This window comes from Cucurbita maxima, unplaced genomic scaffold (genome assembly GCF_002738345.1).
Source record: "Cucurbita maxima cultivar Rimu unplaced genomic scaffold, Cmax_1.0 Cma_Scf00012, whole genome shotgun sequence".
Lineage (NCBI taxonomy): Eukaryota > Viridiplantae > Streptophyta > Magnoliopsida > Cucurbitales > Cucurbitaceae > Cucurbita > Cucurbita maxima.
In genome coordinates, this window is record NW_019272028.1 from 4,715,009 (window position 1) to 4,732,945 (window position 17,937).

A 17,937-nucleotide genomic window follows, 5' to 3' on the forward strand; every position below is an offset into this window, starting at 1 on the left:
ACTCTTTTTACATAGCCAACCAATTGGTGTACTCTTCCTCGATGCTAACACAAAAAAGACAGTTCTTTTCTATTTTATTAGTATTACATTAGTATTAGTTATTAGTTAGTGATCTTGGCTCAATGAGTTTTTCTATGATGAATTGTTCGCACAAGTCCTCTATTTTGTCTTTGTGGATTGAGGAGAAAGTGAGCTCGATGAGAAGAGAATTGTAACATAAGAGAAAGGAGGTTAATCCCTTCCAAATATACAACATGGATTCTAGTCATGCGACAAAGGTAAATTTTTTGCCTACAAGGCAAGAAGATAAGTCACAAATTTGACGCATAGGACATGTATATCAATTACTATGAAATTCATAAATGAAGATAAATGACCTCCTTGTTCACATCTGTAGCATTTCCCTAAAGTTGGTCTATTATAGGGATCGGCTGTCTTTTTTGTAAAATTGTCCGCCTTCTTTGAATTTTCCCTTTGTTTGGATGTGGAAGCTTGGGTATTTTGAAATTGTTTCAGGCAGGATGTTGTTCCTTTGCGGTTTGTGTTGCTGGTTATATCACATTAGTTCCTTCGGATATATACTTTCTTAAAACGAGCATCATTCATCTCTACTATTATAGTTGCTACAGATATTGCATCTGTTAAAAATAGCATGGGATGTAACTTCACCTTTTCTTTAATGCCAGAACATAGCCCTCCCTTGAATCTTGCTATTAGCTGCTGAAACCAGATTTGTTCTTGCTCCCAGACAGTGAAAGCCTTTCACATAATAAATCACTGTTTTTGAACACTGGCGGAAATTTGGTATAGGTTATAAAGTATCTGCTCATAGTTTGCTGGAAGAAACCGACCTTTCATCAATCATTCTTTTCCAAGTTTTGATAGGTTGTTTTCCACAGCTTTGTCGATTGATTTCCAATTGTTCCCACCATGCCAAGTGTCACAACCATACTATGAAGAGAGTAGGTTATGACCCTCACGCCATAACAAGCAAAGTGGCGTCCCTCAAGAGACGCTCATCCGGCCATATGCGGGTCAATAAAGAAGAGTGCCATGATGCGATCGAGGAGGACGATGCATCATCCAACACACCACCACGCAAAGTGGGCATTGAAGACATGTTGAGACATAAGCAAGTCAGAGACATCAGAATAGACATGAAGGACAAAGATAGGCTTGTTGAAGGGCCGGGTAGGGCCCCAGGCCTTAACCTCAAAAGTCGGGGTTTCGGAAGGAATTTGGGCATGCGGTTCGGGAGTTAAGTTCGTCCATATGAAATATGAATGCTCGCCAAGTTTGATGTCAATCGGACACCGGACAGACAATGCACGACACCGTATGACCACTCACCAAAATCATGTCTACGCTTGGTAGAATGAAAATGACTCAAAATGTACTATAGGGGTAACATGGTGTTAGCTCTCCACCACCCCTGGGCCCTGTGGCCTAAGTGAGCTACCCTGTGGGCCTGGTAGAATGAAAATGGCTCAAAATGTACTATAAGTAACATGGTGTTAGCTCTCCACCACCCCTGGGCCCTGTGGCCTAAGTAAGCTACCCTGTGGCACATACGTGTCACAGTGTGGGCGAGCATACCAAGACGAGTGTCTCGGGCGACTTCCTTTGAAATGGATTTTTGAAGGACAGTACCGGATGGCACGGGTGTGCCGGTATTGCGCCCTAACCCGCGTGTTGGAGGTTGCTACATACACCTGCTATCTTGTACGGTATCCATAAATGACTCGGCATGGGCACGGGAGGGCCTATGCCTCGATAGAACCCCGATGGATGGATGTTCGAGAAGTCCCGATGAGATGAACAACACGCAGACCCATTCTCGATGGCATGACCGAGCGAGTTATGATGGCCGACAACATCCCAAGACTGGAGATGGCGTCAAGACATATGGACCCTGTCGATGGGGATCGAGATGGCAAGATGAGATGCGACGTTGCATTGAGAGACCTTGGCCCGAGCAGAGCCAAGGTCGAGCCGAATGACTTGGCCTAGCGTAGAAGCAAGTCGGATGTGTCGCAGACGATTGAACATGCACGCGCAGGCGGCGTGTCTGGTTGAACAAACTTGGATTCCGCACAAGCGATGTTTGATTGGCGAAGACAAACCTCGCCTAAGGTCCGACGAAGCCACAAAGCCGGGGCGAAAAATATATATGGGGCTTAATTCCCCTCAAGGCTAGTCGTGAGCGTGTCAAGATCACAACGCTGCACGGTCAGAAATGTAGGACCGTGACACCCAGGAACCTCCTTTTAGCTTAAGCTCAACAAGCTGAGCCTTTTTCTTTGCTCGAGTATTTGAATATTTGAAAAAAAATTAAACCTTTCCACACATTTTACCCAATCAAGAAAGGTTTCGATGCCCATTTTCCTAGTAAAAGTTGGTAAATCTATCTTCATTCTAGTCATTTGTTTCTCCTGTTTTGTGGCCGTTTTTTCCTTTCTTCCCCATCGCTTTCATCTTCTTCCTTCCTTGAAAAATCTAGGTCTTGATGGTTCTTTCTTTGTGTAGTAACTTTCTCATGGTTTCTTCAAGACCAGTCTGCCAATCTTGGAGAATTTTTGATGTTGATGGAGATTTAGATGCAGCGATCTGTTTTTCATGAGATGTAGGCTGTCCTTGAATTGACCTGAGAAATTCCATTTGCTGCGAGATTGTACCAACCGTTTGATGAATCTCACAATATTCTCTGAATATTATCCCCTGCATTTTCAACTGACAGCAAGTGTTGAGTCATTGATCTTGGTGAGAGGGCAGGTTGTGGTTCCGCTTCTTTGTTGGTTTGGAAGGAATCCCTGTGGTAGGTTTCTTACCTGACAACCTTATAAAACTAAGAAAAATTGCGCAGGTTGTAACAAACATAACGTAGCTGGAAATTATAAATAACTAATCAAAGACTCATACACATCAATGGGGTCTCAAATCTTTCAACTCAGAAGAATAATGCAAGTCTTCATTTCTCACTATCTTAACTTTCATTCTCCTTTTATGCAGTCAGGATTTATAACAGTACTAGAAATAACGAAGTTCTGTGGTTAATAGTAATACCTGCCACAAGAAGTCTTCAATTGAAGGATCTGATCTAAGTACCGAAAGAAACTTGTCGTGTTCAATAAAAAAAGAGAAAACAACAGAATCTGCTATCATGTCACACAAGCATGGCTTCTCAGTAAGCAATTCATATAGGCCCAAAGTACATCCATGAGTAAATGTGGGGTGCAGGGAGAACCTGTTTCTCATGCTCCTACTTTCCCACTGGAAGGAAATAAAATCAAAATGAATCAAAAGAGTATGTAAAATTGGTGCGCCCGAATTCAGAAATGTATTAAACATGACAGGATAAAAAAAAAAATCCTCTTACCTTGACCACTCCGTTGGATATAAGCCAAACACCACTAGGCTTTGAACCTTCCTTGTAAAGTGTCGCACCCCGTAGTTTCATAACTTCTTTCGTTGAAACTTCAAGTGATTCACGTACTAAAGGAGGAAGTGCCCCAAGAAATGGATGGACACTCATTAAGTTGCGCATTTTTGGAACCTTTACCAGAGGTGGATTTCTTAGAAGCCTTTTCAAGTCAGCCTGCAGTAAATGAAGCAGCACTTTATAAACAAAGATCCAACAGAAAACGAGTGAGAGAATGATAAGGAGAACCTGGACAGCACCATGAAGATGCAACATCTCTTTCTCTTCTAGTAGGCCAACCTTCTCTAGATTTTGGACATATTCAAGTAAATGGTTGAGCACTGAATATGTTACTTGTCTGGTTTTAACAACACGCAAAACCTGAAAAGAAGTTTCCAAGTAAGCATGTTATAGCAACTTGACGAGCATAACAAATCATGAATAACCTACAAAAAAGGGGTAAAGAAATAAACACATTATTAAGCCCCTTCCTAGACGAACCAACCCTAGAAACTTGAGATGGAAAGGTCTGGATATTGGGTAGAAAGAAAGATAGGAACGGAAAAAGAATATCCAGATAAATGAAAAACTTTAATGAGCATCGGTTCATTCCTGCTAATTCATACTACTATAACATCAATCCCAAGGGCGATTTGTATTAAAAAAAAAAAAAAAAAAGAAGATTTTTCATAACTGGTGGCTGTTCGTGTTGCTAATCCAAGGCGATTGTGAGAAGAACGATTTGTAGAGCATAACTGGTGGCTGTTAGTGTTACTAATTCAAGGTGATGATGAGAAGGGCAGATTGTAGAACATAACTGATGGCTCTTAGTGTTGCTAATTCAAGGCGATAGTGAGAAAGAAGGATTTGTAGAGCATAAACCAAATGGAGTTTGCATAAAGGGTGACACCCACCAGCAAGTAGCTGTTGTCCATTAGAGTCATAAATTATGCACATACGAAAGCCCTAAAGTAATATGTTTTATAATTACAATAAAAGACAATATAACTAATGGATTTCTATTCCAGTCCCCCCGATAGGAAACAATATAACAATATTTCACAAATTTCATAAAATGTAGAAAAAGGCGGAAGATCTGCCAAAGTTAACAGATTACAAATAAAATAAAATAAAACTTCCAGTTAGCTAAAAGATCATTTAATATGTAGTTAGAAAAGAGAAAGAAGCACTTACATTTGAGTTAAAAGTGAGTTAAAGTGTTGGAAGGAATGATCTTGATTTAAGGAATATTTGGCTAAATCCTACATTTGTGCACAAACCCCAAGTAGAGTATCTATTATTTTTAGTCAGCCATATAAAAGGCTGATATACCTCTATCAAAATAAATAAATTGCTATAGTTTGTATTCGCGACATGGAATTAGAACTTTTCTATTAAGATTTTTTTTAAGAATCAAACTCTAACTCAATCGGTAAAGCCTTCATAGTTGTCAATGATCTTCCATGATCAAGTTTTATTTGGAGCCTATATAGCTACCGTCATCATGACTAAATTTCATTCCGTCCGCAAATCTAACTCACACTCGGTCAGACATAACATACTCAGTAAGTGTAATTAGCCAATTCATGCATGATCCACGGAAGCCTCACCTTCAAGCAGTAGATAGAGTGTTACGCTATCTAAGAGGAACCATAGAAAAAGGAATTTTATTCAAACAGAACAATTTTCTTGCATTGGAAGCTTACTACGACACTAACTATGCTGGAACAATAGTAGACAGAAGATCTACTACAAGGTATTATACTTTTCTTGGAGGTAATTTGGTAGGATTAAAAAGCAAAATGTAGTGGCTAGATCGTTTGTTGGATTAGAATTTCGAGCTATTACGTAGTAGCTATGTGAAATCTTATGGTTGAAGATAATCCTTGACAACCTACAGATTAAGGGAGAAGGTCCGATAAAGTTGTACTATAGCAACAAATTAGCTGTCAATGTTTCACGTAATTCTATCTAGCATGTTAGAACAAAGCATATTGAAATTGATCAACATTTTATCAAGGAGAAACTAGAGAATGAGATTGTATGCTTTAGTTTGTGTCCTCACAACTTCAACTAGCAGACATACTAACACAAGGACTTCACAACTCAATGTTTCATGAGTTAGTATCCAAATTGGGAATGGATGTTATCTATTCCTCAGTTTGAGGAGTGTTGAAGGAATGACCTTGCTTTAAGGAATATTTGAGTAATTCCAAGGTTAAGTTAAGAGATCCTTTGTTGTTAAGTAGTCATTCCTTTCTAGTCAGTACAGCCAAAAAGAAGCTTACATATATGAATATGAAACCATAGAAGTTTTTTTCTTCATTTTTCTTTTCTGAAAGGATGGCCCTCCAAAATAAAACAATAAATGATACACGTGTTCCAACCAAAGATAGCCGAAATGGACCATTATTTTTATAAACACGATATATACAATAATATGCATGTCCAACATGAACAAAATATGATTATCATGTCCAACTTGGTAAACAAAAATAATTGACTTGTGCTCCATAAATATATTTGTAACGGAAGTAACATTCTGACGTACAGAATGATAATCAACTATTTTAGTTCACTCAAGATATAGAGGATCAAAAGTAGTATGAAAGGCGGCTTGATTGTTACATCACAGTGGGGCAGCTGAAATCACACATACGGGAGAATGTTCAAGTGGTCTGCCAATTGGCAATACCGAGTGCTCAAAATAGAATATCCTCCTACAGCACCACCTTAAGCTCAACTCAAAGCCCTAGGAGTATATCCATACAGCGGGCAAGCTAATGAAGTGTCTATCCTTTACCTATCCTGGTATCTGATTTCTTTCTCTTTAAGTCTTATGAGAGAGAGCGAATGTTGGCTAAGCCTATGAGTTGAATAAAATAAATTCAAAGTCTAACAACAAATACGAAAAACGATGGAACTTTTTTGAAACCTGATTTAATACCCACATAATCATAAATAATAAAGCATAGCGTCTATCAAAGTTAACTGACAAACATAAAGAGCAATTTCTCTATGACAATGACGACCTACTACAACTGACCATAACTTGCCCAAGAAGCATCCATTACTAAACTTACAAACCTGAGGAAATGTCTCACGAACATCTTCCAGAAATTTTCGTGCTTCTTCACCTTCAGCCTCACTTTCATTAATAACAGTAGAAGCAATATCGCTATCGCCTGAAGTATCATACAAATATATGTTTGTACATCAAGCTTGCTTGTATACTAATACATGATCATTTTTTTAACGAGAAATGAAAAGAGATTAAAGCAGCAATGCTGAAGGAAAGATATAAACTCCAAAAAGGAGTGAGAAAAAACAAAACATAGAGAAATTACACATGAGAGAAGCCTGGAAAAGAGAGGAAAAATAAACTATAAGAACAGTCGGAGCAAAGCAAGGAAATTCAACTCCAAAGAGGAGTAAAATAATAATATGATTGTAAAAAGCGATCATTTCGAATGTCAAGAAATTAAAATGAAGATCTAGATTCAGAGCTCATCAAGTGGCTCCTAGTAAGAAACCAACTTCAGTATAGAAGAACGTGAATTTCGTGACAAGGTACAGGCAGAAGAATGAAAATTTCACCCAGCTCCACTTGTGGAACTACATTCATGAAAAACTTCATCAAAAGTGACTGGCATTCTACTCAAAATGAGATGCAGAATAATTCAAACCTAAGAAAGTAAGTTTCGACTAGGGAAAAATATTTAGGGGCACGGAAATTTTAATTAATTGTCCAATAGAAAGATGTAAAATATTTTAAAATTTGAAAAAGTAAAAATTATTTGGTGGAGTGTTACACAATCAAGTTAGACAATTACCAAGGAAAGTAAAGAATAAGAAAATAATGTTTTTTTCCTGAACTTATCATACGATGAACCATTGGGTACTGAAATGTCAACTTTGCAACATGAGATAACCAACTGGAAAATAGATTTTTGAGCAAATAGAGAATGCACAAAACAAAGTAGAAGGAGTTGCACATGGGACTGGTCATCATCAAACAAAGACCATCTTCGAAAAAGTTTCCACCGTAGAATTTGGAAATTTTCACTTCAAATTTTGGAAACCTTCATCCTCCGCTGGCAAGATATATCTAAATAGATGGGCTAACTACTGATAAAATGAGGAAAGGAACTTCTGGCCACATACAAGGTTCACGAATCGAATTCTTTTGCAACTAATTGAAGAAATATATCATTTTTAAACGTATTCTGCTCCACAGGAAATATATTCTTTAGTTTAATATACAAGATAGCCAAGGGAAATTAGGGAAAGGAAAACCTAAATAAAGAATCCTAGCATCGCAATGGAAGCTAGCTAGTTACCTATAAACTCATGAAGCTGTTGTCTTGCAATTCTATGTGCACGGAGAAATGCAGCACAAATATAACATCCAGATTCCAATCTTTCCACAGTGAAGTATGTAACCAACTTCTGAGGGAAAATGCTTGTCTGAAGGAACCTGTAATAATTTGGAAAATGTACATTAGCTTTTAAATCTTTCCAATCACATAAAGGCTCATTTGCAACCAGATCAAGGGCTTCATCCACAGATTGCATCAAGATATTTGCAGTAGTTTGTGTTATCCTTCCCTCGTCAAGCATCCCCCAGTAAGCAGCTTGAACACCTAATGATAAATGATTGTTTTATTTAATTGAGATCTGACATCAGGTTCACATCGAATTAAGTCTAAAAGCACAGAAGATTCAAAAATATATATATATATATATGGCACATAGATAATTAAACTTCTACTTGATATAGGTCAACCATTTACTAGTTTAGTTCATTAAACTAATTTATCAACAAAAAAGTGAAAACCAATAACTAGAAAAAGATATCAGGAAATAAACACATCTATATTTAACCAACATTGAGAAAATAAATAATCAAATTATTTCAATGATTTCAAGAAAATGAAGAGCTCGTCATTTCGATTGATATTTAAATCCTTGAGTCAAGTATATCAATGGTTGCACGTCTAAATTAGCTTGCTGTTTTTCTTATTTTATTTGAGAGAGGTACATTTGTCTTTTATAATACACAAATGATAAAATAAATCTTAGATACTAAGTAACAAAATAAGATAAATCTAAATCAATCTCTAGTAAAAAGATAAGATAAATCTACATAGATCTCTAGTAAACAGATAAGATAAATCTAAATAGATCTCTAGTTATTGGGTAACAATATAGATAAGATTAACTACTTTCTTTATTTAATGGGATTACATAAATATTCCTACAATCAAGATTTTTTCTTCTAACACTCCCCCTCAAGCTGAGGAATAGATATCATCCATTCCCAGCTTGGATACTATGAAACGTTGAGTTATGAAGTTCTTTTGTTAGTAAATCTGCTCACTTGAAGCTGAGAGGGCACATAACTAATGCATACTATTCCCTCCTCTAATTTCTCCTTGATAAAATGTCGATCAATTTCAATATGTTTTGTTCTATCATGCTGGATAAGACTATGTCCAATATTGATGGCTGATTTGTTGTCGCAGTACAACTTTATCGAACCTTCTTCCTTAATTTGTAAGTCATCAAGAATTATCTTCAATCACAAGAGTCCAATGATTTAGCCACCAAATTTTTCTTCTTACTCCTCCATGTTACCAAATTGCCTCCAAGAAAGGTACAATACCTCATAATAAATCTACTATCTACTATTGACCCAGCTTAATCAACATCAGTGTAAGCTTCAAATGCAAGGGAATTGTTCTGTTTGAACAAAATTCCTTTTCCTGAAGTTCCTTTCAGATAACGTAACACTCTATATGCTGCATGAAGGTGAGGCTCCTACGGATAATGCATGAATTGACTAATTACACTTGTCAAGTATGTTATGTCTGCTCAAGTGTGAGCTAAATATTTTTAGCTTTCCCACTAGCCCTTGGTACATTTCTTTGTCCACTGCAGGTTGTTCCTTTGACTCACCCAATTTTTGATGTGGATCCATTGGCATTGGTGCAGGTTTACATATGCTTTTTCCGATTTTCATTAATAAATCCATCACATACTTTTGTTTTGATATGAAAATGCCCTGAGCTGAGTATACTACAATACCTAGAAAGTACTTTAGTTTTCTAAGTGACTTGATCTCAAATTTTTTTCATCAATCTCCTTTTGAGTTCACTTTTCTCTTCTTCATTCATCTACATACACTAGAAGCACTGTAACTCCCCTTGTCTCTGAGTGCTTGATAGAGAAAGTGTGATCTTCTTGACTTTGCTTATACCCAAAGTTTTTCATTACCTTTGTGAATCTTCCAAACCCTGCCCTTGATGATTGTTTTAGTCCATCCAAGGTCTTTCTGAATTTGCATACTTTACCTTTTGTGCTTTCAAATACGGGAGGAATATCCATGTAGATTTCTTCATCTAGATCACCATGAAGAAATACATTCTTGTGTGAGCTACCAATTTAAGTTGGCAACTAGGATAACAATATTTTTACGATGTTCATCTTTGCAACTAGGGCAAATGTTTCTTGATAATCTATCCCCTAAGTTTGAGTATCTCCTACACCAAAGCCACGACATTATCATGTAATCTTCCTTGTCCCATGTAGTAAATTTAGGACCTATATTTGTTGGTCCTAGTCCAATGAGGTGTCGTAGTTTTCCTTTTCCTTTAAGGTAAGTCTGCACGATTTGAGACCATTTGAGAAAGCTTTTTCCGTTGAGTCAGTATGATAATCGGATGGGTTGAAGGTCACCCTTCTTTTCGGCTATAAGAACTTCCTCTGAGATTTTCGATTCTTCTGACATGATGAACTAGTGGGTCTTAGTTTGGAGAGAAATTAAGTCTAAAACAAAGTCATGACGGAAAAATCCTTCCTTAAACAGGTTTGGATTTTGGAAAGTGATGGTATAGTGGGAATTGAGTGTTTGCGGAATAGCGGTATATCAAAGTTGTTGAAGTTGAAAAACAAGTTGGATACCAATAGAAGCTAGTGGGACTATTGCGGTAGTGGGATGATGGAATGAATTAATATGGAGGTAGTGGGAGTATTGTAGTAGTAGGCTGGGGGAATGGATTAATATGGAAATAGTGGTAATGCTAGGCTCCCGGACTTGTGACTTGTGGTGATGTATGGACTAGTCGGGGACTTGCGATTTGTGACCTAAGGACTAGTAGTGGGGGCTCGCGAACTTGCGGTGATAGACGCTACTGTAAAAATAGAAAAATTGAAAGCAACGGTGATTGGACTTGCAGTGGTTGCTTAAGGTTCGGAAGCAATGGCGATGGTTTGAAAGCTGTTGAAAGCAGGAAGTTGTGGTTGTTATGATACTCGATTGGACTTGGTAATACACAAAAGATCAACAATTATGAAGGCTCCTAATGAAACTTATCACAATGGATGGTCGGCGGCTATGAAGCCAGCTTCACTGAGAGAGGTACATTTGTCTTTTATAGTACACAAATGATAAAATAAATTATACAGTAACAAGATAAGATAAATCTAAATAAATCTCTAATTAATATGTAACAATATAGATAAGATTAACTAATATAGATAAGATTAACTACTTCTCTTATTTAATGGGATTACACAAATATTCCTTAAATCAAGGTTTTTTTTTCTTCAACATCAACTTGTGCTCTTTTACAGCTGTTAAGCTTGAAAACTTGCACAAAATATTGTATTCATTAACATCACGTCGAGTACAAGCACCATAAAAAATGGAAGAGGATGTTTCTGTACACAAGAAGAAGGAGGCCAATGGGCAAATGTTTACAAAGAAAGGGACCAACAACTTACAAGTTAAAACCCAACAAAAGGGCTGAGAATGTGCTTTCAACAGTACGGGTTCAGTCATTTAGCCCCATCAAGTTTATATCATTGGCTTATACATGGTAAACTTTTAATACTTCTGCAGCTGTTAGAATTTACCCCATTCGGCTCCAACCTTAGCCTTCACACATAAGGCTGAGAATCAAGCCCATCTTTATATCATTGGCTTATACATGGTGACACTTAACGTGTTCTATCATATATAGATTCTTATTTTATTTTGATACATTTATCTTTCATTTATTGTTGTAGTTATCTTGTCATTCTTTTATTTATAAGCCAAAACTTTTGTTTAACAACTCCATATAAGGTAATTTGGCCATCTTCTTCCATTTCTCTATTAAATAAGCTGTTCAGTCTGCATCCTTTGAAGTAATTAGTTTGATCCATGAACACTGTACTTATACCAAAACAAAAGTCCAAAAGTATGACTCTGAATTGAATCTTGTACCTTCTATACCAATTAAGAAAAATTGACATACTCAAAATCCTAAATGGTTTGTGTCTACAAAACTTCCCAAAATACTATACACGACTTCCTCCAAGCAATTTGAACTTCAAAATGTTTTAAACCCCACAGTTTTCATCAAATGAAACATTTAACCTGAATTGATATCACTAAATGGAAGGTGACAAGATTTTGTTCCAGCTTAAACATGTTAACTAGGTTAAATAAAGAAAATGGCATCGTGTTTTAATTTTGCAAATTGTGAAACAAATAAACTAACAGAAATACATTACCGTTCAAAAGTCGCATACGAATGTCTCTCAAATTCATCGAGTCAACGTTTTGATCACTTTCAAATGCATTGTGGGGGTGCAGCGGTTCCCCCTCCACATGACTGAGACTTGTGATATGTCTTTTCACTGTAGGCCAGTCTGCAGGTCCCAGTTCCTCATCATCTCCAAGATCTCCAAAGGCATCCAATGCTTTGTTCAACATCTCATATTTTGTATAATCCAATATGCGTTTCTGTAATGTTTAGACAAAAATATAAGTGAAAAAAGACTAGTAGTCTTAATCATTTTATTTATTGAAAAACTCATCGAAAGATGATTGCATTTGCTTGATGGGAATGAGAATGAAAGTGAGAAAGTGTGAATAAAAAAATTAAATTGACCATCAACTATTAGTTTAAGCTTTTGGGTTCAAACATGGTATTAGAGTAAGAGGTTTTGTCTTCAAACCCTTGTAATGCTATTTTTTCCTTTGTAATTGTTATTGATAACCACGTGTTGGGTGTCACGGTCATCTTATCCAAGACGTGTTGTCCGTGACCTAACTTTCATTGTATGTCTTTCATTCAAGCATAGTTATTTACCTTCTTTGTAATTTTGTTGGCGTATAACTCATTGACACTTCTGATATCTACAGCTGACAAAGGCAATTTGGCTCATAATGGACTTTTAAGGGGATACAACTAATTTTCAAATCTTCCTATCTGAGTTATATGCTATCAATGTTGTTGTTATCTCTTATTTCTTGCTAGCATATTATCAAAAATGCTATCCAAAACGTTTTTCAAAACATTCTCTAACCCTGTTTTAGAATACCATTTTTCTAGAATAGGGGTAGAGGCTATGAGATAGACCATTTGTGCCACCGGCAGTCCAAGTTTGATTTGGCTAACTTACTTGAAGGCGAGAGTGAATGTCACACTATCACTTTGTGAGTCTCGAAGAAGTGCAGTTGTAACTGTTAGTATCAGAGTCGAGTTGGCTCATAAAAATGAAATCAATAAACAAGTCCATGACAAAATAATTGTACAAGTCTCATACTGACCAGTTAGTCAAGATCGAAGCGCATATGCTTAATTTTGGAAGAAGCCATTGATAATGTTCGATATCTAGAATCTCTCCTAGATGAGATTTGTATCAAAGTCAACAAGATTGATGCAGTAGCTGATCGCTTAGACATGACATTCGTCCAATAGTTGATGTTTAAAGTTCAGTAGTTTCAAGCATGGTAATAGCTCGATGGGCTCCATTGCTCTACAAGCTCCTAAAAAAAAGCAATAGTCCAGACCTTTCTAAAGATGTGAAGATTACCTTTGATGTTGTCAAGGCTGAGGTGGCGAATCTAAGTGCCAAATTAAATTTCACCATGAGAGCAATGGTGAACCGAACCCAAGGAGGGGGTGCAATCCAATTCAACAAGGTAAAGATCCCAGAGCCTAAGCCCTTATGCGTGATTGGAGATGCAAGGTCCTATATAACTTTATCTTTGACCTCGATCAATACCTAAGCCAGTGATATGGAGACAGAAGAAGTTAAAGCTATGGTGGTGACAATGCATCTAATGGATGAAGAAAATTTGAGTCGATGTTAGACATGTTGAAGCAGTGGACGATGTGTTAGGAACCATGGACCTCCACAACGGTATGATATTGTGCAATTTGAGCATAAGACTATTAACAGCCCGTCACTTTTTCAACCAACCAAAATTATCATTGAAGCAAACTAGATGGTAGAATATCTCGTTGAGTTCAATTTCTTGTTCAAAGATAAGCCCGATTGGGCTAATCAAGCAGCCGATGCTCTTAGTCATAACAGCGAACATGCGACCATGTGCATGCTAGTCCTCTTGTAGGCCAGTAGATCAAATGCAACAACTCGTCAGGCTATTAAGGAACACTTGTTGAAAGATCCTACTACCCAAGCCATAAATCAGCTAGCTAAGGAAGGAAAAACCCGACATTTTTTGAGTGGAAGATTATCTTCTACTCACTAAAAGAAAACGTGCTGGGAACCTGAGAAAGCTGTTAAAATTATGTAATGATACTTTATGGGAAAGCCACATGGGTTAGCAAAGAACTAATGCCATGCTGAAACGAGTGTTACTGGTCAAACCTCCATGACAATGTTATGTAGTTCATCAAGACCTATCTCATCTGCCAACAAAGTTGAAAGAGAAAGTTTGCAAAGTTGCCAGAACTCTTGCCCATGCCTACAAGGTCATGGGAGAGTGTCTCCCTCGATTTCATCACCCACTCCTCTAAGGTTGGAGAGTTCGAAGTGGTCCTCCTCATTGTCGACAAATTCTCATAATATGCAATGTTTATCCCAACACCAAAGATGCGTTTAGCCAAATTACAGCCCAATTATTCTTTAAGTATGTTAAGTTGTGGGGTGTTCCAAAAAACATTGTTAGTGACAGAGTGTAACGGCCCAGGTCCACTACTAGCAGATATTGTCCTCTTTGGGCTTTCCCTTTCGGGCTTCCCCTTAAGGCTTTAAAACTCGTCTGCTAGGGGAAACCCACACCCTTATAAATGGTGTTTTGTTTTCCTCCCCAACCAATGTGGGACATCACAATCCACCCCCCTTCGGAGCCCAGTGTCCTCGCTGGCACTTGTTCCTTTCTCTAATCGATGTGGGACCCGCACCAAATCTACCCCCTTTGAGACCCAACGTCCTTACTGGCACGACGCCTCGTGTCTACCCCCTTTGGGGAACAACAAGAAGGCTGACACACCGTCCGGTGTCTGGCTCTGATACCATTTATAATAGCCCAAGCTCACCGCTAGCAGATATTGTCCTCTTTGGGCTTTCCTTTTTGGGCTTCCTCTCAAGGCTTTAATACGTGTCTACTAGGGGAAGTTTCCACACCCTTATAAAGGGTATTTTGTTCTCATCCCCAACTAATGTGGGACATCACACAGAGATTGCTAATTCACGAGGACCTTCTAGACAAAGTTTTTCAGCCTGTTAGGCTCAAACTTGAATATCTTTTCCCCTTTACCACATCCAAACTCATGGATAAACCAAACACCTCAATAACATACTTGAAGAGCATATGAGCTCGACTTAGCCTAGTTCTTCACATTTCAAAAAAGTTCCTCAATGGGAAGAACCCCCTTCAAGATTTTGTACGAGAGACAGCCGCACATGCCACATGTTGTTGATTATCCTTATGTAGGAAAAAGTCACCAAACTTACAACTTCAATAAAGAGTGTAAACAAACGCTTGAGGTAGCTCGTGCCAATTTAGAGGTGTCTAAAGTATGAAAAAGTGGGTTGATCAGAAGCAACGTCCCTTGGAATTCCAAATAGGCAACCAAGTACCTTCAAAGTTCAGGCTAGAACAACTCCTATTTTAGGAAAGTTTCCATCGGGTTTAACTTCTTTCTTGGTGAATCTATTTTAGGAAAGTAAAACCATAGAGTTCAACTTCTTTCTTGGATGAAGATTCACCTTGTCATCCATGTAAGTAATTTGAAACTCTATCATCCAAACTAGGTTGTTCGATCGCAACGAGAAATTAGGCCTTCAGTCATGGTGAAGAATACTGTCAATAAAGAAATCAAAAAGATTTTAGTTAAGAGGACACGACGAGCCAACAAGTCGTGAAGAGATGTGCAAGACTTCCTAGTAAAGTGGAAGGGGCTTTCCGATGCAGAGATAAGTTGGGAGCAGGCTGAAGACCTAAAATCAGCCACTGTACAGATTGATGAGTTTGAGTAGAGTTAGTTGACAGGGACGTCTACTAATTAAGTGAGGAAGAATGTCACAGTCATGTTTATGCAGGTCGTGTTTCACATAGCCACATGCTTGTTCCAAACCTTTTAGCTTACTTTCATTGTACATCTTTCATTCTAACATATTATTCACTTTTCTTGTAGTTTTGTTGCCATATGACTCCTCACCAATTGAGATGTCCACACCAACCAAATACACTTTGCCTTATAATGTATTATAGAAGGCTACAACTAGTTGTCAAATCTTCCTACTTGGGTTATATGTTATCAACATTGTTATTGTCTCTTATTACTGCTATCATACAACATCTATTTTCTCAAAAATTCTTTCCAAAACTTCCTCTAACCTCCTTTTCTAAAACTGTTTCCAAGAATAGGGTAGATGCTACAAGATAGAAAATCCAAGTGAGAGTTGAATAGTATGTATCACACAATCGCTTCATGAGTCCTAGAAGTGTGCTTGTGACACAAGGCATGCCAATTTCCAAACTCACAAGTGAGGAAAAAAAAATTCTAAAGTATAAATGCAAGGGGTATTAAAGCTAAGAAGCACAAGCACAAACACGCGACAAGTCAATTTTCAAAAAAGGACACCACACATTGAAGACACGTTAATTTTATAATAAAAAGATGTGTGTGTGTGTGCATACTTAGACATAGTATGAATATTTAATGCTTTTAATGTAACTTTCTACCTTTAAACATCATACAATTCATTAAAAACATTATAAAGATTAAAGATGAAATAACCGCCAACATCTAACAATATCCAATTGTCTTTTCGTAGATAACAGCAGTAGAGACCTAAGGGATGGTGGATGATGGAAAAGGTTGAAAACCTGTTTTTTCGGGCTAAATACTCATTGGGCTTAGTTATTAACTTGATATTGGACTTTGTTTTTTTTTTTAAATGGCCTCATTAGACTTTAAAACTCAATTTTTTTTTTATAAGAAATAAATTCATTAGCGTGTCTTTGAAATGTTTGTGTCCTGGCTTTTATAATAATAGATAGACACGCAAAAAAGCGTGTCAGAAGTGTGTACAAGTGGGTCGGCATTTTTCTATTATGCGAGTGTCAGTGATTTATTGAAGTATGAATAAAAGAAGTAAATGGATGGTTGAAGAATTAGATGGCGGTCTATATGGCTATAGTGAAAGCTGTCAAAACATCCCTGCAAGGCATCTGTCGTGTAGGGTACTTAAATGAAGAACTTTGATGATGCATTCCTTTTTCAAAGATTCAATAATCTACATGTTTACCAATAAATAACTGAAATGCAAAAAGATCATTACAAAATACAATTAGAACCAGCAGACAGAGAGAAGGAAGATATAAACCAAAGGACTCCATCAATGAGGGGGGAGAAATTCAAAAGTTGCATTTAAAAGATCAAACAGAGTTTCACCTTAGCCACGGAGAGCTTGTCCATATGTAGAAGATGTAAAATGAATTGTGTGGTCGAACCATTTACAATAAGTGTCATGAATACGATTCCACCCGTGAAAAAAACAAACTGTGACGGAAAAAAGTGCCAATCTTTAATCCCCAATTCTTCTTCCAATATTAATATAAACTTAGGTGAAAACATTAAAAGCTCCAACTACTAACCAGAGTTCCAGTTTCTGAACTGATGTACAATGACTGGTCACTTGATCGCTGAAATAACAAGAGTTTACAAATTAAAAGGTATATAAGAATATTGCTAATAATATCTTCGAGCATAGGACTATGGTCATAAACGAAAGGTCTTCCATTTACATCCCAGATTTCTGAGTTGTCACATAAAGACGTGTTAAAATATCATCACTAGCCCAATAGAGTCAAGCTCAATAATTGTACGAGCCCATTGTATATTGCGTAGGGTATAGTATAAATACCCCTCCACCCTACCTAGTTTTTCATCCCAAGAAATCCCAAGCAATATGAAGTAGTAGTATTCTACAAAGTGTCCAGTATTCTCTTCTCGATAGGTCTTAATAAAGAGTGTGAGTGTTTCCCACAGAGAGTTGTTTTCAACCGTACATCCAGAAGACCAGAAGATCCGTTGGCCAAGGGGGCATTAGATGAATGTTCAATTACCATTAATCCCTGAAGCTTAAAATCTTAAGTTAGAATGAACTTTGTCCTTATTTTATCCTCAACACGTGGGTAAACTTAAATCTAAGTTAATTAATGAATTCCAGGGTGTACTGATAATATTTGAACAAGTAAAAAAAACAAA

The 17,937-nt window shown here is 37.3% G+C and overlaps 1 protein-coding gene across 3 annotated transcripts in view; it reads right to left on the reverse strand.

Moving 5' to 3' along the window:
- Nucleotides 1-17,937, reverse strand: part of LOC111486905 (sodium/hydrogen exchanger 8) — a 46,206-nt gene that overhangs the window by 10,688 nt on the left and 17,581 nt on the right. For all 3 annotated transcript variants that reach the window (XM_023134067.1, XM_023134069.1, XM_023134068.1), the window contains 8 exons: nt 17,325-17,372; nt 17,122-17,229; nt 11,978-12,209; nt 7,759-8,061; nt 6,506-6,603; nt 3,668-3,799; nt 3,377-3,595; nt 3,064-3,270 (listed from right to left, as the gene is read on the reverse strand). In XM_023134067.1, coding sequence (XP_022989835.1) covers nt 3,064-3,270; nt 3,377-3,595; nt 3,668-3,799; nt 6,506-6,603; nt 7,759-8,061; nt 11,978-12,209; nt 17,122-17,229; nt 17,325-17,372 — 1,347 coding nt within the window. The remainder of the gene's footprint in view (nt 1-3,063; nt 3,271-3,376; nt 3,596-3,667; nt 3,800-6,505; nt 6,604-7,758; nt 8,062-11,977; nt 12,210-17,121; nt 17,230-17,324; nt 17,373-17,937) is intronic.